Source organism: Gracilinanus agilis, chromosome 4 (assembly GCF_016433145.1).
Source record: "Gracilinanus agilis isolate LMUSP501 chromosome 4, AgileGrace, whole genome shotgun sequence".
Lineage (NCBI taxonomy): Eukaryota > Metazoa > Chordata > Mammalia > Didelphimorphia > Didelphidae > Gracilinanus > Gracilinanus agilis.
The window spans coordinates 512289217-512308629 of NC_058133.1; the positions used below are offsets into that span (position 1 = coordinate 512289217).

The 19413-nt window shown below is 50.5% G+C and overlaps 1 protein-coding gene across 1 annotated transcript in view; it reads left to right on the plus strand.

The window, feature by feature from the left end:
- INPP5D (inositol polyphosphate-5-phosphatase D) overlaps window positions 1-19413 on the plus strand; it is a 135179-nt gene that overhangs the window by 113548 nt on the left and 2218 nt on the right. Inside the window, exons 21-26 of the mRNA XM_044675669.1 lie at window positions 2107-2194; window positions 9769-9918; window positions 10891-10987; window positions 12480-12494; window positions 12654-12920; window positions 16033-16630. Coding sequence (XP_044531604.1) covers window positions 2107-2194; window positions 9769-9918; window positions 10891-10987; window positions 12480-12494; window positions 12654-12920; window positions 16033-16630 — 1215 coding nt within the window. The remainder of the gene's footprint in view (window positions 1-2106; window positions 2195-9768; window positions 9919-10890; window positions 10988-12479; window positions 12495-12653; window positions 12921-16032; window positions 16631-19413) is intronic.

Below are 19413 nucleotides of genomic sequence, written 5' to 3' on the forward strand. Positions count from 1 at the left end.
GAGAGAGAGGAAGAAAGAGGGGGAGGGGAGAGAGAGGAAGAGAGAGACAGACAGAGAGAGAGAGAGAGAGAGAGAGAGAGAGAGAGAGAGAGAGAAGAGGAGGAAAGGGAAGAGGGAAAGAAGTTTAGGCTATATCTTAGCCAACCACTCATTTTCTCGATGAGGACAGAGATCCAATGAGAGAAAGGGATTTGTCAGTCCCAAAGGTAGTTGGAAACAAGAATGCACACTCGAATCCGGGCCTCCTGCCTCCCTGGCTGATGCTCTTCCCACTAGACCTGGCTGTCAAGGAAGGCTAGAGAAGTCTGCTTGAGCCTTGTTTGGGAGTTGAAAGTAAGAGGAAAGTGTAGCACTTATAAGGGTAAAATGGAGGGTTGGGAGGGGGGTGGAGATGTGAATGGAAAACATGGAGACTTAATTCTTCTAGTGCTAAATCAGTCCTCTTTGCTCCCTTTTTTCTTAAGGACCACAAAGGCAGCCTGTAAGGATGTTAGCCTGGTCTTTGGGTATTAGTCAGTTTGGGATCACTTTGCCAGGAGGGAGATGGAGCTGCTTCAGGCCTTCCTGGCAATGGGGGGGATGAGGTGAAGTTCAAAAGGAGAAACCCGGCTCTCCTGGGCCTCGGGAATAAGCAGAGCCGGCTTCAAAGAGCTCTGTTGAGCCCTGCCTGCCTCGCAGCCCTTTCAGCTAAGGTCGTCTCGCCTCCAGGAGGAGAGAGGCTCACCCAGGCTGACCTGCTCAGGAATTCATTTAAAGCAGAAATGGGAAAAGGGCCGGCAAATCGGCAGCATCTCAAGCAGCAGCCCTGGCTTCAGATGGCAGAGAGTGACTTTCCGAAGCAGGGAGGCAGAGCGGTTTCTAGGCTGAGGGAGGATCCTGGAAAATCTAATTCAGACTTAAATTCCGCCAATGTTCCTTCATCACAGAATCTCTGAGTTGGAAAAACCCTCCGAGACAACCAAACAAAACCTTCGTTGTCCTTCAGTCATTTCAATCACGTCCAACTCTTTGGGGCCCCATTTGGGGTTTTCTCAGCAGAGATAATGGAGTAGTTTGCCATTTCCTTCTCCAGCTCTTTTTAGAGATGAGGAAACTGAGGCTAAAAGGGTCAAGTGACTTGCCCAGGGTCATGTAGCTAGAAAGCATCTAAGGCTAGATTTGAGCTCAGCCAGCAGACTTCCTCTTGGGGGAAGCGCCAGGCACACGTGTGAGCGAATACGAGACAAATGCCACTCTGAGGGTCAGGAGGAAGGGCCCAGGCTTGAGGGGCAGAGAGCCGGCATCCTGGAGGGCGTGATGGCAGGGACCCAACAGAGCCCCAGAGGGACGGCGTGAGATCCAGAGGGACAGCGTGGGGCCCGGTGGGACAGCGTGGGACCTGAGTGCCTCCAAAGGCCCCAGCGCGTCTGGACTCCAATCAATCCCATTTCAGTTGAAGCAGTTGCTGAATACTTGATAGGTTCAAGGGGAGGCTCCGGTCTGGAGTCTAACCATAAGAAAGCCTCCAATCCCTAGAATTTCTGACCGAAGGAGACTTATCATGAGATGATGAAGGAAAGAGCTTCCCCCCCCCACCTCCTTCCCCACAGCCAGGGGGTGCCAGAAAGCTGAGTGTTAAATTTTCCAGTTTGAGTATTTACATCTCAGAAATTGGCAAACACTAGAAGTCAAGGCAGCTGGGTGGCACAGTGGAGAGTGCATCAGATCTGGACTCAGATACTTCCTAGCCATGTGTCCCTGGGCAAGTCATTTCACTCTGCCTCCATTCCCTCTTCTGTCAAACGAGCTGGAAAGGGAAATAACAAAGAACTCCATTCTCTTCGACAAGAAAACCCCCAAATGGGGTCACAAAGAATAGGACTCAACTGAAATGACAGAACCAGCACCACTTCCAATTCCAAATCCAGATTCTTTCTATTGTAGTCCACCATCGGCTCTGTTCCTGCTCTTCCACCTGGAAACTTCCGAGTGAGGCCTCTGCTTCTGGCCAGGAGGGAGGGAGGGGAGGATTCTAGCTCTTACGGATGGTCAGAACTCTGTGGGAAAGCCTCATGGCTCTGCCCCTTCCTCCCCTGACTTATCCTGTCCACTTCTCTTTGCTTGCAGTTGACCCCCATTATCTCTGACCCGGAGTACCTGTTGGACCAGCACATCCTCATCAGCATCAAGTCTTCGGACAGTGATGAATCCTATGGTGAGTGACCACAGAGAAGGTGGCCTGGAAGGGGAGGAGCCCTCTTGGGGGACTGGGAGGCGAGGGGCCACTCAGGGGGCTGGGATCTGTCTTTTCTGGAGGAGATACACCCTTTGCCTCCTCCCCACACTCTTCCTCACCTCTGGTGGTCCTTGGACCTCAGAGGAGGTCCCCTATACTACATTGTACATGTAAACCCTTCCTCTTTGGTGGCTCTTCTCTGTCCCTTTTACTTAAACTCAGAAGGTCAGAGGATACAAGGTTGGAAGCTCCTTAGAGATCGCATGGTCCGACGCAGGGGGACCCCACTGCTAGAGAGCTCAGTTCAGCAAAAATGCTCCTTCTTGTCCCCCCACGTTTTTTGAGGGGTTTTTTTTGTTTTTCCCTCCCCTTGAGATTTTAGCCTCAGGGCAGATTAAGCAGTAAGATTAATCCAATCAATACAGGATTAATCCCAACAATTGGACAGACAAGAAGTCTTCAGAGGGCAGAGAATGTAACTTCAAACCTCCATTGCCAGCTGGGGGAAGATCTTTTATCAAAGATCATTAAATACATCTGCTCAAACTAGCAGAACAAGGAAGGAACAAATATGAGTAAGCAACAGAAAAAGAGAAAAGAAATGACAATTGACAGCTTCTTTCAAGGAAGTGAAAAGAGAGCAAACGAAATAGAAATAGAAGAAGAGGAAGTAGTTCCAGCGAACTGGACCCAGGCTTTGGAAGATCTCAAAATTCAATTAACTTGAGAATTTAAAATTCAATTAACACATACAGAAGAAGAAATCGAGGCGCCAAAAGTAATCTCCTTAATCAAGGGTACAAAAATAGTAGAGGGCAAAGGCAAGATTTGAACTCGGTGCTTTTGAATTCCTGCCTCAGAAATGTCCTCCCTGGGTGACCTTAGGCAAGTCTTTTGACATCATGCCCATTTCTCAGATCTATAAAATGAGGAGATTGGACTAGATGACGCAGGAGGTCCCCTCTGTCTCTAAATCTACCATCCTGACTAATTACAAGTCCAGGTTTTTGTTTGGGTCTTTTTCAGACACTGATAAAAAGGCACAGAAGGTGTGACCCTGGGCAAGTCACTTGACCCCCATTGCCTAGCCTTTACCACTCTTCTGCCTTGGAGCCAATACACAGTATTGACTCCAAGAGGGAAGGTAAGGGTTTTAAAAAAAAGCCACAGAAGGAGCCACCTCTCTGGTGAACAGATCTAGGTTTGAGTCACTTTGAGAGGGAGTGCTGGAGTGGTAAGAGGGCTGAATTTAGACAGAAGGGTGACTTGGATTCAAATCCTACCTCAGGCACTGACTAGCTGTATGACCCTACTAGCTGCTTTGTACTTGGGTTCCTCATCTGTAAAATGAGGCTGTTAGAGGCAGACAGGTGGCTCAGTGGATGGAGAGCCAAGTCTAGAAATGGGAGGTCCTGGGTTCCAATCTGGCCTCAGACACTCCTAGCTGTGTGACCCTGGGTGAGTCGCTTAACCCCAATTGTCTAGCCCTTACCAATCTAAGACAGAAGGTAAGGAGACTCAGTAGCCTCTAAGGTCCTCTCCAGCTTCAGCTCTGTAGCTCCAGGAACCTCCCCCTCCCCCAGGTTGTTGTGTGGTTCAAATGAGATCACGTCTGTAAAGTGCTTTTTTTAAGCACCAGGAGCTCTGCGTCAGCCAGTATTCCTCCGGAGATGACTGGCAGGCTCTCTGAACTGCAGAGGTGTGACAGCCTCCGCCCCGGGCCTCAGTGGTTTATCTGATCTGCAACCTCAATCAGAAACTTGCCCCATTCAACCTGGGGCTGGTACAGAGCAGGGGGGTGGGTAAAGGGGGGGACAGAGGCCATGCCAGGGTGGTCGCACCCTGCTCTGCAGCCCTGCAGTACCACCTGGACCCTCACCCAGAAGGGGCGCCTTCTGCCTCCCAGGCCTCCAAAGCTCTAGAGCCGCCATCTCTCTCAGTGATCCCAGCCTGAGCACCTCCTTCCCAGCCTCCTTTTCTGCTTTTTACCCTCCTGCTGTCAGTCCTCCCCTTCCTCTGTTTAGATAAGAATAGCAGCTGACATTTGTGTGGTGCTTTGACGTTGGCAGAGGATTCTCTCCTTTGAGCCTTTAATAAGTGCTCCTTTGTGGGAGGGAATGGGTGCAGGCGTTCCCATCCTCCTCCTAGAGCTGGGGCCAGGGAAGTCCAGAGTCCCCGAAAAGGTGCCCAGAGCCAGTCAATCAGTTAACAGTTTACTAAGTGCCTTTTCTGAGGGAGAGACTTGAGAAACAACCCAAAATGGCACTCCCTGCCCTCAGGAAGCTTCTCTTCTTTTGTTAAAGAGCTGTTTTGTTCCCCAACAATAGACTCCATCTCCCAACTCTGGACATTTTCTTGGGCCGTCCCCATGCCTGGAAAAGCTGCTTCTCTCCATCTCCTACTTCCTCCAGGTCCCATCTAAAATCCCACCTTCTACAAGAAGCCTTTCCTGATCCCACTTAATTTTTTCATTAAAAAAAATTTTTTTAAACCCTTAACTTCTGTGTATTGGCTCCAAGGCAGAAGAGTGGTAAGGGTGGGCAATGGGGGTCAAGTGACTTGCCCAGGGTCACCCAGCTGGGAAGTGTCTGAGGCCGGATTTGAACCCAGGACCTCCCGTCTCTAGGCCTGGCTCAATCCACTGAGCTACCCAGCTGCCCTTTTTTAATTTTTAATAACATATTTCCACAACTTCCCCAAGTTATAGGATCCAAATTGTCTCCCTCCCTCCTTCTCTCCCTCTTCCTGGAGCTGACAAGCAATCCAGTCAGGGTTCTATATAGACATATATAATCATCCAAAACATATTTCCATATTATTCATTTTCTTTTAAGCCATTGCCTTCTGTCTTAGAATCAATATTGTGTATTGGTTCCAAGGCAGAAAAGCAGGAAGGGCTTGGCCATGGGGGTTAAGTGACTTACCCAGGGTCACACAGCAAGGAAGTATCTGAGGTCTGTTTTGAACCCAGGACTTCTTATCTCTAGACTTGAGCCCCCCTAGCTACTACCCCCAATAAATGCTTTTGGACTTGACTATAGAGGGAGGCAATATGTATATATAAGCATATAAGCATATATGAATTCTATACAAACCAGATGCAAAATCGAGATAAATGGATAAGTAGGTAAGACACAAGCAGCTGGTAGGGGTCTCAAAGGGCTTCATATTGAAGTAGTGCCTGAGCTGGTGTTTGGGGGAATGAGAGAGTGCTTTTCAGGCTTCTACAAAGGATATGAGATATCAGGTCTGAGAACAGAAGAATGCCAGTCAGCAAAAAGAGGGGTTGGGTGGGGCTTTGAAAACCAAAGCAGCAGTTTACAGTTGAATCTGAAGGCAATAGGGAGCCACTGCAGTTTGTGGAGTATGGGAGTGACGTGATCAGAAATGGACTTTAGGAAAACCACTTTCGAAGCCCTATGGAAGGAGGATCCGAGAATGGGGAGACTTAAGGCAGAAAGACCGGATAGGAGACTGCTGCAATTGTCCAGAGCAGAGGCGATGAAAGCCTGACCCGGGGCCCTTGCTGTATGAATAGACAGAAGAGGATGGAAAGCAGAGATGTCATAGAGTTAGAAACGTAGCATCTGGCAACCGACTGGATATGTGTGGTGAGGATGAAGATAATGCTGTGGTTATGAATCTGAGTGATTTGGAGGACGGCATCTCCCTCAAGAGAAGACCTCAAGAAGTGGAAGGGAGGGTGGGAAGACCATGAGCTCTGTCATGGGCACGTTGGGTTTGAGATGTCTTTGGCGCCTCCAGTTTATAATGTCCAAAAGTTGACACGGGATTCGGGCTTAGGAGGAAGACTATGGATGGATCTATAAATCTGGACATGATCCACAAACAGATGATCATTAAGCTCACAGGAGCTGTTTAGGTTACCAAGCAAGAGAGACGATGGAGGACGGGCTCTTGAGATATACGCAGGGTTCGGCTGTGTGATCTGGATGATGAAAAGGAGCTGTCGCAGGGGGAGAACCAAGATGGTCGTTTCACAAAAAGCCAAAGAAGAGAAAGAACCCAGCAGAGAGCAATCAACATTATTAGATGCCGCAGAACCACTGAAAGGGATGAAGACCACCAGATGCGGCCATAAGAGATCGTTGGTTCTGGGTGTCTCTTGTGTTTGGCCATGCCTGTTGGGCAGAGAAGGTCTGGGAGAGCCTCTGGGGGAGCTGGGTAGGGAGTTACAGCCAGAAGGTTCCTGGTGCCAAGGCTTCTGCCCAGGTCTTCTGGCTTCATCTAGTCACTACTTACTTCACTCTCCATCCGCTCATTTCTGGCCTTCCTACTTGCCAAAGCTCAAGGATGAGGACTAGATGACCGAGGGGGAAACTGGGGGGGTATCTGGAGTTGGGCAATAATGGTGGTTAGATTACTCAAAGGAGATGGATCAACTAGAGTCAGGAATGACCTTTGTGCCTAGTGGGGCTGATGGAAGAGCCCTAACGCACTTTAGCAAGGGGAGCTGTCCATTGTGGATTCTCTGTCCTATTCTCTGCCCATTTGGTTGATTCTGCCAGCATCCAACAGGAGCCAACTCTCCCCATTCCGTTTTAGTCAACAAACATTTATTAAGCACTTACTATGTGCCCGCTAAATGCTGGGGATACTAAGGAAGACAAAAGTCCTGCCCTCAGGGAACTTACAGCCTAATGGGGGAACCGGTCTTTGCATTTAAGTCTCAGCTCTCTGGCTGGGATCCTCTCTTGTTTCTTCTGTTTCTTATTTTGAAAATGTCAGCACAGAGCTTCGAAAAGAGACCTGGATTCGGAGTATGACGGCCCTGGCCTCAGGCCTTGGCTCTAAGCCTTCCTTGCCAAGTCTTTGCCTCTCCAAACCTTGGTTTCCTCATCTGTAAAAGGAGGATGATAAAGCTTGCCCTGCCTGGCTCTGAGGCTTGTGGTGAAGAAAGTGCTACAGAAGCTCTGGGAGCCATAAATAACCCGGTAACCATGGTGATGGACCACTGGGATGTGGAGAGGAGAGCTTGCTGGACTTAGTCACAAATATTGGGCTTGAGTCACAGCATTGCCACTGGCTAACTGTGTGACCCAGGTACACCCTTTAGCTCTCTGATCCTCAGTTCTCCCATCGAAGAACAAGGCTAATAATACCCAGAGTACCTCCCTCAAAGAGGCCCAACTGAGAGACTGCAGGGAAAGCTTTTTGTGAACCTCTAAGTACTAGATAATTGTCTGCTATTAGCATCTTCAACCCACTCCTCCCACATCCAGCTTCACTTTCTCTCTCTGTGCTGGACCCCCTGAGAAGAATGGACTACCTTCAGGATTTCAAGGGGCCTGACTCAGGTGAACCCCATCCTTCCATTCCCAATGAGCTGTGGGGCATGACTGCTGAGCCACTGCCCACAGGATCAGGAAGAGTATGGAACCTGGAGAGGGGGCAAAGTCCCTGGGAAGGGCACTCGTCTCGATTTCCAAAAAAGGGCTAGAACTAGAGTCTGAAAACAGGCCAATGAACAGGATTCTGATGCCAAGGAACATTTAAAATGAGATGGTTAGTGAGCATCTGACCAAAGAAGCCCTGATTAAAAAGAACCAGTGTGTTGGGGCAGCTATTGTGGCTCAATATTTCTAGTCCGGACCTGAGGTCCTAGATTCAAATCTGAGTTCAAATACTTCCTAGCTGTGTGACCCTGGGCAAGTCACTTAATCTTGTCTGCCTCATTTTTCTCTTCTGTAAAATGAACTGGAGAAGTAAATGGCAAACCACTCCAGGATCTTTGCAAAGAAAACCCCAAATTGGGTGAACACAACTGAACAACAACAAGAAGTAAATAGGGGCACAATGGAGAGAGAGGCAGACCTGGAGTCAGGAGGACCTGGGTTCAAATGTGATCTCAGAGACTTCTTAGCTATGTGATGCTGGTCAAATTGCTTAATCCCATTTGCCTAGCTCTTGCCCTTCTGTCCTAGAATTGTTACTGGAACAGAAAGTAAGGGTTCTCAGAGTAGCTAGATGGCCTGATGGCTAGAGAGCCAAGCTTAGAGATAAGAGGTCCTGGGTTCAAATGTGGCCTCAAATACTTCCCAGCTGTATGACCCTGAGCAAGTCACTTAACTCCCGTTGCCTAACCATCACTGTTCCTCTGCCTTAAAATCAATACTTATCCTGTGATTGAAAGCAATGTTTATTTTTTTGAAAGTAAGGATTCTTTAAAGAAGAAGAATGTGGCTCTGTTAAGCAGTGGTCCTACCAAGCTAACTTTATCTCCTTGGGGGGGGGGGGGCAGGGTTACTAAATGGCTAAATAAGGAAGCTGCTGTGGAAGACATCCGCCAAGGTTTGAGTCCAGCACTCGATAATGTTTCGTGCTCCTCTTGGGGAAAAGATGGAGAAATGAGGCTAGAAGATAGAAAAGGGAAGTGGATGGCTTTGGATGAGCTGTTCATGGATCAGTGCCAGCTTGGCAAGCGAGCTCCTGGGACAGCCCCGGGAGCCTGGGTTTGGCCCTGGGTCTTTAATAGTCTTATCGGTGACCCGGATGGATGGCTTATCAAACTGGCAATTGGCACCAAGATGGAAGGGACAGCTGAGCTGCTCGATGGCTGAGCCGAATCCAGAGCAAGCCTAGATGCGCTCGGGCCCTGAGCTCCATCAGGTCTCACTGGTTCTGCTTGGCCCCAGAGGCCCAAAGTAGGAGCAAAAGGGAGAAGTTACCCAAAGGCTTGACGTTAGAACAGCCCTTCCCAAAGAGGAGCGGCCGGCCCCAACGGAGAATGAGGCACTAGGCAGGCTCCCGTTCAGGAGGCCACTTGTTGGGTTTATGGAGGTTTTGGGGGAGTCGGCTGAGATGGCTGCTGAGGTCTCGCCCGACTCTAAACTCTGTGACTCCCCCTTTGGCTCCACATCCTTTCGGATGCCGAGTCCCGTTTCAAAGCTTGCTTCTCTCAAGAAATTTCCGTCTCCTGCCGAGCTCCTCGCTCGCTCCCCAGTCTTGTTCATTTTTAGCTTATTTGTTTGGTTTCCTGTGTAAGATCCTTAGAAACTGTGACTTTGGGAGAGAGCTATTTTCTCGTTTGATGCTATTTCACATGAGTTTGGAGGGCATCCAGGCAGGCCTTCGCCATTGGAAAGAAGCTTTTTCATCTCCTCTCGGGAATGGTCAGAGAAGAAGGAATGGAGTTTGACTTTTGATCAAGAGATATGGCTATGGGGGCAGCTGGGTAGCTCAGTGGATGGAGAGCCAGGCCTAGAGACGGGAGGTCCTGGGTTCAAATCCGGCCTCAGACGCTTCCCAGCTGTGTGACCCTGGGCAAGTCACTTGACCCCCATTGCCTAGCCCTTTTCTGCCTCGGAACCAATAACAGCATTGATTCTAAGACCAAAGGTAAGGATTAAAAAAAAAAAGAATATGGCTTTGCCTGTCTGAAGTGTGACATATAAGTTCTAAATGGCAAATCCCTGCCCCCCACCCCTGCTTCATTCCACCTTCCTCTTCAGGAACACGTAGGACAAAAGGTTTTCTTGCCTTCTGTGGAAATGAGTGGAATCTTGGCTTCAGTCTAACCTCTCTCCCTTCAGGCGAAGGCTGCATTGCTTTGAGATCCGAAGCCATCGAGTCCTTGGTCCCCATCTATACTGCACTCACTCACCATGGAGAGATGATGGGTCACTTCCGAGGAGAAATTAAGCTGCAGACTTCCCAGGGGAAGAAGAGAGAAAGGCTCTATGGTAAGGCCTTGGGGAAGGGGATGTCTTCCCCATCAGGAGGGCTGCTACCGTGAACTGACCTGAGTGTAGTTTACCTTAGGAAAGTCAAAACCTTTTTCTGCCAAGACATCCCTCCATTTCATAGAGAGGACTAGGATAGACTGGAGGAAGGATGGAGAGGGGGAGACGAATAAAATAATACGATGACAGGCTTAGTGCTGGAAAGGACTTCAACAGCTGCCTCGTCTAAGCCCCTCATTTTACAGATGCTGAAATGAGGTCCAGACAGGTTGTGACTTGCCCAGGGTAATAAAGGGTAGGTCTGGAATTTGAGCCTTGGTTTTCCAACTCCAAATGGTCCCATTGTCCTGTGCTAGAACAGAGTCAAATAGCACAGAACGTACCAAGAAAGAGATCAGAGAGGGCGGTGGAGATGTTTCCAGTAATGGCTGTGATGTAAAAGTGAAATACATTCATACCACATTTAAAAAATATATATTGATAATTTTAGAGAGTGGGGCTAGAGAGTAATTGCTCCCTTGGCCATTTGCTCCCAACTCTGTTCCCATGTTCCCACCGTTATGGAGGGAAGGCTGTGAAGAACACCTGTTGTCACTGGATTGTCTCGTTTTTCTTCATTTCCATCAAGATGGGAAACTTTGAAAGAGATTTGAATTTGCGTTTGTCACAAATCTCTAGCAGAACTTGGCCCTTCTTTGGGCAGCGGCTTGGATGGACCAGGCTGGGTTCTCTTATGGCCTCTGGCATCTCAAGGTTGCCAGCCCACCTCTTCAGAGGCCTTCATGCCAGGAAAGTTGCCCTTAGAGAAACAAGGCTTGCCTTTCCCTTCATCAAGTAAGAGCAATTGGCCAAGATGTATCCGTTGTCAAGACAACGCCATCGGGAAAGGGGCTCAGAACCCTAACAATGGCACATGCTAGGGGGTAGCCGAAGAGCCAAGGCTCATTTGTTCTTTTAACCCTTTTCTTCCAGACTTTGTGAAGATAGAGCGAGATGAGGCCATTGGGCAAAAGTCCCTGAAGAGTCTCATCAGTCATGACCCCATGAAGCAGTGGGAGTGTTCCTCCAGGTAGGTCATGGACGTGAACACCTAGTGTAAGACATGAAGGTCACATAGCCCCCTGTACCTCAGAACTCCTGAGTTCAAGAAATCCTCCTTCCATCTCTCACAATTATTCTTCAGTCTCTTCCCATCCACTGATGATTTCCCTGCTACCTATAAACACACTCATGTGCCCATCTTTAAAAAAAAGGGGGGATCCAACAATCCTTCTCCCTAGCCATTGTTCCACTCTCTCTCCTTCCTTTCATGGCTAAACTCTTTTGGAAGGCCACCAGTGATTGGTTCTTCCACCCTACTGTCTTCTAAACCTCCATGGTCTGACTTCTAACTTCAGCATCCAACTGAAATTCCTTCCTTAAAGTTCCCAGTGATCTCTTATTTACCAAAGCTCTTCTTACCAATGGCCTTCTTGGTCCTCATCTTTTTCACCTCTCTGTAACATCTGACACACTAAGTGCTTGTTGTTAATAAATTCTTGTTGACTGACTGAGTGCTCCCTCAGGCTCCCAAAGCCCACCGCCCTCTGATACATCACCACCATGACCTTAACATAAGTTTGGGCAAGAAGCAGAGGAACTGTTGGGGAGGCTCATTGGAAACCACTTGGGAATCCTATTAAGTCCATGAAAGAGAGGTTGCATTTAGGTAAACAGGAAGGCCTGGGGTAGGTGTTGAGGAGCAAGGAAGTCCCTTTTCTCTCGGTCAGAAATCCTATGATTATCTTTGCTAATGGAAAGGAGAATCGTCTAAATGACTGATCCAAAATGGCGCATGGCTTCAACCTCACTTCTCTCTAACTTTGGTCTGCTGGATGGTTTGCTCTCTGCTGTGCCTGGGTTGGCAGTCAGAAGACCTGGGCTCAAATCCCTGTATTGCCACCTGTGACCTTGGGCAAGTCTGACCACTGGGACCCTCAGTTTCCTCAATTGTTAAAGCGAGGATGTTGGAATAAGTGAGGCTCCATTCGGTTCTAGATGTGATGAGCCTGCGATTTTGGAGGACCAAGCAGACTAATGACAATTTGCTTTCATTTCCTCTTGAGTATATATCAACAGAGAGAAGTGGGATATGGCCAGGTTGGCCAAGCAGAGGAAGCCCAGATAGTGGTGAAAGCCTGGCTTAAGGAATTCCCCTGGGGAAATCACGGGCTCAAGAATAATTGGATTGAAATTAGGGGCAATTGAAAGAAATTGGGGCAGCTCATTGCTTCAGTGGATAGAGTGCCAGGCCTGGAGAAGGGATGTCCTGGGTTCAAATCTGGTCTCGGATACTTCCTAACTGTGTGACCCTGGACAAGTCAACCCCAATTGCCTCGCTCTTACCACTCTTCTAAAGACAGAAGGTAAGGGTATTAAAAATAATAATAATTAGCCGTCGGCGATCATCCCAGTGGGACAGTCCTCCCATCCTTCCCTAAAAGAAGGAGAGACTGAGTCAGAACTCAAATACAGCTCACCCAGAAACCACCCAGGTTGTTCGTTGGCTTGGAGTCATCTAGTGCCCATCCCTGTGAGTTCTGTGGCCTGCTGGTGTGGGCTGGGGCTTGGAGGTCAAAGAGGAAAGAAGGCTGAGGAGCTCTGGGAGGACTTGGGATCCAAGCAGGCAGTGGGCATCTTCACAGAACACTGAGATCTGTGTGTGTGTCTGCCTTCCCTCCTAGAGCTCATTTCAGTGGCTCCACCTTCACTGAGATCACCAACCCCAACTATCTAGGGGTGGCACTTTTCGGCCAGCCGATGCCCCTCCACGGGAAGCCAGCCGTCTCCCCCGAGCTGCAGCCCACCTTCTGGAGTTATGATCAACCTCCCAAAGACAGTCCCCCAGTTCCCAGCTGGGGAGAGTCTCCCCCTACCCCACCCTCACAGCCCCCATTGTCTCCCCAAAGGTTCCCTCCCTGCTCAGCAAACCGAGCTCTTAATCTCAGGACCCAGGAGCAACTGTGAGTATGCCTTTTCACCACAAGATTTGTGGACTCTGATAACAAGGCAGGGGATTGATCGCCCAGAATCCCGGAGCTCAGAGTTGGAGAGGGCCCTAGTAGAGGCCCCCCAGCCCAGCGTCCTACCACGACCACAACCCTTCATACGAGCCCCTGACCACCAGTCTTCCACATTCCCCGTGAGTGGGGAGTTCATTACCTAACCAGGCAGTCGTGGAGAGCCCTGGCCGGGGGGCAGAAGGCCTAGATTCAAAGCCCACCTGGGGGGCCTGGACCAACTCACTTCGCTTCCTGGCACCTCCAGTTCTTCAACTATAACCCAGCAACATTTATGTGGCACTTGATGGTCTGCAAAGTGTCTTACAAAGATCTTTTCATTTGATCCTAACAACCACCCTAGGAAGCACGTGTTGTTATCCTCATTTTAGACATTAGGAAACATTAGAGGGCGCAGCTGGGTGGCTCAGTGGATTGAGAGAGAGAGAGAGAGATGAGAGGATCTGGGTTCAAATCTGACCTCAGAGACTTCCTAGCTGTGTGACCCTGGGCAAGTCACTTAGCCCCCATTGCCTAGCTCTTACTGCTCTTCCACTTTGGAACCAATATAGTATTGATTCAAAGATGGAAGGTAGGTTTTTTTAAATGAGGAAACTGAGACGAATGATGGTTAAATGACTAGCCCAGGGTCACACAGCTAGTAAGTGTCTGGAGCGGAATCCTAACCCAGGATCTCTAACCCCTGTTGTTGTTCAGTCATATTTCTCGGTCTTGCCCAACTCCTTGTGACCCCTTTTGGGTTTTTCTTGGCAAAGATACTGGAGTGGTTTACCATTTCCTTCTCCGGCTCGTTTGACACATGAGGAAACTGAGGCAAGCAGAGTGATGTGACTTGGCCAAGGTCACACTGCTAGTAAGTGTTGAGGCCAAATTTTAACTCAGGAAGGCTCCAGGGCTCTATCCACTGTGGCGCCGCCTAGCTGCCAATCATAGAATGGCTGGTTCTGAGCTCCCTTCCAGCCAGAGATCAACGATCCATTCGTTAACTTGTCACTCTGCCAGTCTCCCTTGTAGTGGGCTGGAATCCGCCTCCCAGAGGTCCAAGTTCTGCCCTCTGCAGAGCAGCTCCGATCTCTGTCCCCACTGACCGCCCTTCTCACGCCTCCCATTTTCAGTCTAAACGGCTCCGGCCTCTTCTCGAGCTTCTTGTGAGACTCCAGTTCCAGCCTCTTGGCCGTTCTGGGCTCCCTCTTCGAGGCCCGTCCTAGTTTGTCCGTGTTCCTCCTATATAGAATCAGAACGAGGTCGACGGCCGGGAGGAGTCTGAGGTTCTCTATTAACCCCCTCATTTTATTTTATTTTTTTAGACCCTTCACTTCTGGGTATCGGCTCCTGGGTGGAAGAGTGGTCAGGGTGGGCCATGGGGGTCAAGTGACTTGTCCAGGGTCACCCAGCTGGGAAGGGTCTGAGGCCGGACTTGAACCCAGGACCTCCCTCATTTTAAAGAGGAGGAGTGTGAATGAAAGTCAGGATGACGGACTTGCCCGAGACCACACAGGCACCAGAACCGAGAGCAGGATTCCGGAAGACGACCCGCCAGCGGATCATGGAGCGCCGCGTGTAGGAAGGGAAGCGGATTCCTCCTCGCGTTCCCCGGGGCCGGATCCAGCCCTTCTGCTGGGGCTGCAGCCCTTATCGCTGTGCTAAGCCCTTATTACTTCTGTTTTACACTGGAGGAAGCGGAGCCACACCGAGATGAAGGGACTTCGGCAGGGTCTGACCCGGGACAAGCGCCCTCTCCAAAGCCGCCCCCGTTTGTGTTCGAGAAATGCTCAACGAATTAAGCTGAACTCGTTTCGGCCCGTCGTTATTGGATAACGATCTGCTACATGACGTTTTTCAGTCCGTCCGTTGGCTCGTTGGTCCTCGCAGGCAGCCTCTTGGGGCCTTTTGTCTCTGGCAGAGAAGCCGACAGCCTCCCAAAGGGGCATCTTGCTGCGGGTGATGCGGCTGGAAATCGGCCGGGAGAGGCTTCTGGTGCCTCGCGGGGTGCACGTAGGTGGGCTCTGCTGGCCCCCACTTTCCTGTTCACGGTTTCCCAGGTTCTGGGAGGGGAGGGGGAGCCACAGGTCCTTGCCAAAGGCCTCGGCTGGCCTTCTCCCCCCACCCCGAGGTCAGCCATTCAATGTGTTTCCTCTTCTCGGTCTCATGATTTGCCTGGCAAGAAGCCCAAAGGAACGTCTGAATCGGGGCTCCTGAGTCAGAAGTGGCTGGAAGGAAGGCCGAGCAGGAGGCTGACTAGCCTTGGTTACAAAGCAAAGAACATGTTCGCTCTCTTTTTCCAAGTCTCACTCAGAACCTGAAGTGTAGAAGATGCTTAATAAACATGGGTTCCTGGGGCAGCTGGGTAGCTCAGTGGATGGAGTCAGGCCTAGAGACGGGAGGTCCTGGGTTCAAATCTGACCTCAGACACGTCCCAGCTGTGTGACCCTGGGCAAGTCACTTGACCCCCATGGCCCACCCTTACCACTCTTCCACCTATGAGACAATACACAGAAGTTAAGGGTTTAAAAAAATTTTTTTTAAATTATAGTATTGGTTGATTTGATTTTAAAGAAGAAAATCAAATTGGCAGTATCAAAAATGAAAAGGGGGGGGCAGCTGGGTAGCTCAGTGGATGGAGAGCCAGGCCTAGAGACAGGAGGTCCTAGGTTCAAATCTGGCCTCAGACACTTCCCAGCTGTGTGACCCTGGGCAAGTCACTTGACTCTCATTGCCTACAAAAAAAATAAAATAAATTTAAAAATAAAATAAAATAAATATGGGTTCCAATTCACAGGAACTCGGAAGTGGGCAGGACTGCAGAGGCCATCCAGCCCAACCTTCAGCGTGTCTGACAAGTATTCACCTATCCTTAGCCTCAAGATGTCCAGTGACGGAGAGCTCACTCCCTCCGGAGGCAGCCCACTGCACTTTGAGATAGCTTAGTGTCAGGAAGTCGCCATGGCGTTGAAGGGAAGGGCAGCGCACCCCTGATTTCATTCTGCCTTTGTGACCTAACATCTAACCCGACGTCCTTCCAATGCTCTTTCTCCTTTCTTCCCAATGGCTACAGGCTCACTGACTTGGGGAAGAACATGGCGGAGCCCTCGCCCATGGAGGAAGCACTGCTCACCAAGCCAGAGATGTTCGAGAACCCGCTCTATGGCTCCGTGAGTGTCTTTCCCAAGCCAGCGCCCAGGAAAGAGCAAGAGTCCCCCAAGAACCTGAGGAAGGATCGCCCAGCCTGCCCAGACTCTGGCACTCCATCTCCAGCTGTCATCTTCACAAAAGCCCCGGAAGGGGAGAGCAAGCTGGCCAGCAGGCAGACGTCCGCCCCCGTTCTCCCCGTGCCCAGGATGCGTTCCTTTACCTGCTCCTCCCCTACAGAGGGGAGGAGCACACTGTCCGGAGAAAAGACCCAGGGGAAGCCCAAGCCCTCCACCCCCTCGGAAAATCCAGTCCCAGCCAAGAGGCCAGTCAAGCCTGTGAGGTCTGAAATGAGTCAGCAGGGGAACCCAGGGCAGACGAGCAGGCCTCCTCTCCCTGCCAAGAGCCCGGCTGTGTTACATCTGCAGCATTCCAAAGCCCGGGACTATCGGGAGAGCTCTGAGCTTCCGCACCATGGGAAGCACTGGCCAGAGGAAGGGCCAGTCAGCAGGACTTCGATGCAGGTAAGCACAAGGGAGGAAAAGATGGGAAGGGTGGGGGGGGCCTGGAGCCATCAGAGGCACGAGTCACCCACTGATGCTGGAGAGGAAACGAGAAGACAGGCTAGGTAGAAAGGCCAATGGAACAAATGAAGGCTGGAAGCCAAGAGGACACGGTTACTAGAGGGAGCCCAAAACCTCAGGCCATAGAACGTGAAGACTATTCCCTTCTTGTAAAACAAAAACCAGTCACCATTGGGATGTCCATCTCCCCCATCCATTGCTGCTCACCGCTTTTATGGGGGCGTCTAGCCAAATGGGGTGATCGGAGTATCTCCTAGAATCACACTCAAAACGATTACGAAACACTTGAGAGTCTAACCTTTGGAACCCGGCCCTTCTCATATCATCCTTACACTTCCCACCCCGGTTTACACCACATTGCCTCTGGCCTCAGCTATTGCAATAGCCTCCGACTGGCGTCCCTGCCGCCCCTCTTTCCTTGTCCTAATCCATCCCTCCAGATGCTACAAGATGAAAGGTTCTCGTGGTAAGCTCTGCTCATACCACTCACTGGCTCAAAAAGCCTTCAGCCAATCCCTCCTGAATCCCAAAGAAAGACCAGATTTCTTGGAATGGCTCTCCAAGTCCTCCCCAGTATGACCGTCATCCACCTACCACGTTCCTGGAATGCCTGGACCTTGCCTTTTAGGCATTCGGATCTCTCACTCATCTTTCCCCTCAAACCCCGCTCCAAGAGGGGGGCTCTGATGGGAAAATATTCAAAATAAAAATAAAAATAAAAGAAGGGGACCCGGTCAGTGCGAGAGACAGACTAAGTAGAGACCAGCGAGGGTCTTTGAAATGGGCAGGACAGGACAGGGATGAGCAGCAGGAGCTCCAGGGGAGCTGTCAAGGCAACTACTGACCCCTTCTGGCTACTCTGGCCACAAGCTCTGAGAGGCTCTGATACGATGACCACTCAGGCCCACCTCTGACATTGCACATGAGATCCTCAGACCCTCAGGAACTACATAGACTCGTCCCTCACCCTAATATCTCACTCCAGGAGGACTCCTTCCTTCACCACCACCCGCTTCCTCTCCTAAACCTAGAGTAGCCGCTGGGAGCCCGAGGACCCTCAGCCAGCCCCACTGGGTGGCAGCCGCAGTGAGCACCCCCTCCCACCCCGTGCCCTGCCAAGGCTGGAAAGGAGGCCTGTCGGAGGCCGTCACTTTATGACTGAGGAACAGCCTCGGCTAGCTTAAGTGATTTGCCCAGTATCAAACAGGTAGTAAGTGGCACACTTGGAATTTGAATCCAAATCCCACGACTCCAAAGTCTTCAAATTGACGCTGGATCTTGATTCTGCTTTATAATGTGGCTGCTGATTCCCCTAGTTTGGTGTCATCCACAGATTTGAAAAGCATGACTGTCTTAATCTGAGTCCTTCATAAAAATATTTAACAAGGCAGAATCTTGGGTGGAGATCTAGCTCCTGTCCTCCCTCCGTGATCGGTCTGTTTCCTGGAATGACCACTTTTCACCATTGTATCCATGCAAACGTCAGTACTGAATATTGATTCTAAGGCAGAAGAGCAGTAAGGGCTAAGCAATGGGGGTTAAGTGACTGGCCCAGGGTCACTTATCTAGGAAATGTCTGAGGCCAGATTGGAACCCAGGACCTCCCGTCTCTGGGTCTGCCTCTCAAACCCCTGAGCCACCCAGCTGCCCCCTTTTTGATCTTTCAATTCCTGTCACCAGATACTTGATACTCTTTGCTCTCTGCCAATGATTGTGCTAGCACAGGGGACAGAAAGACTGCCTTCAGGGAGCTTCCCTTCTGTCGTATCCACGTGCATGGAGAGTTGGCCCAGGCCTGGCACACAGACTTTATAGGCATTTGTTCAGTTGAGTAGAAGATGAGAGAGGTCACAAAATAAAAGGTGGGCGCCTCCCCTCCAAGAAAACACCCAGAATCATGGGCTTGGCCCTGCCTCTGCCACCGTCCTCATCCTCCAGCCCCAGACAGCCATCATTCGAGATTCCGGCAGTCCTCTCTGAGCTGTGCCAGTGAAGAAGAAAGGCTCGTGCCCTCGGCCATAGGCTTCTGGCTCTCCGAGGCCGCCCACTCCCACTCGTTCACGTCAGAGGCGAGAAGGCCGAGCCCCAGACCAGTTAAGAAACTTGCCCAAGGTCACCCAGCAGAACCAGAGATGGGGGAACCTTAGAGGCTTAGCCCAACCCTCCCCTCACCCCACTTTTACAGGTGAGAAAACAGAGCCAGGAAGGGTGAGTCACTTGGACAGAGTCACAGAGCTAATAAGCATCCTAGGTGAGATTTGAACCCAGGTCTTCCGCTGCCAGAAGCAGAGCTCACGACTACCTGCCCATCGCCCCCTCCATTCCCCCAGGTAGCTCGTATCTTTACGTAAGATGAAGCCCGGGATGCTGATTTTGTCAGGACTGGCCTCAAGCCAGGGCTCAGGAGGGTATGGAGACGAGAGCGGCGTTGGGGTCAGACACCTGGGTTTGAATCCCAGCCCCGACCGAGCCTTCTCTGCCTTTGCGGCCCAAATCCTTTAGCTTCTCTGGGCTGGCCAGAGATGGACAAGACGCCTGCGGGGCTTCCTCCGTTCTATCAGTAACGTCTCTCTCTCTCTCTCTCTCTCTCTCTCTCTCTCTCTCTCTCTCTGTCTCTCTCTGTCTCTCTCTCTCTCTCTCTCTCTCTGTCTGTCTGTCTCTCTCTCTCTCTGTCTCTGTCTCTCTCTCTCTCTCTGTCTCTCTCTCTGTCTCTCTCTGTCTCT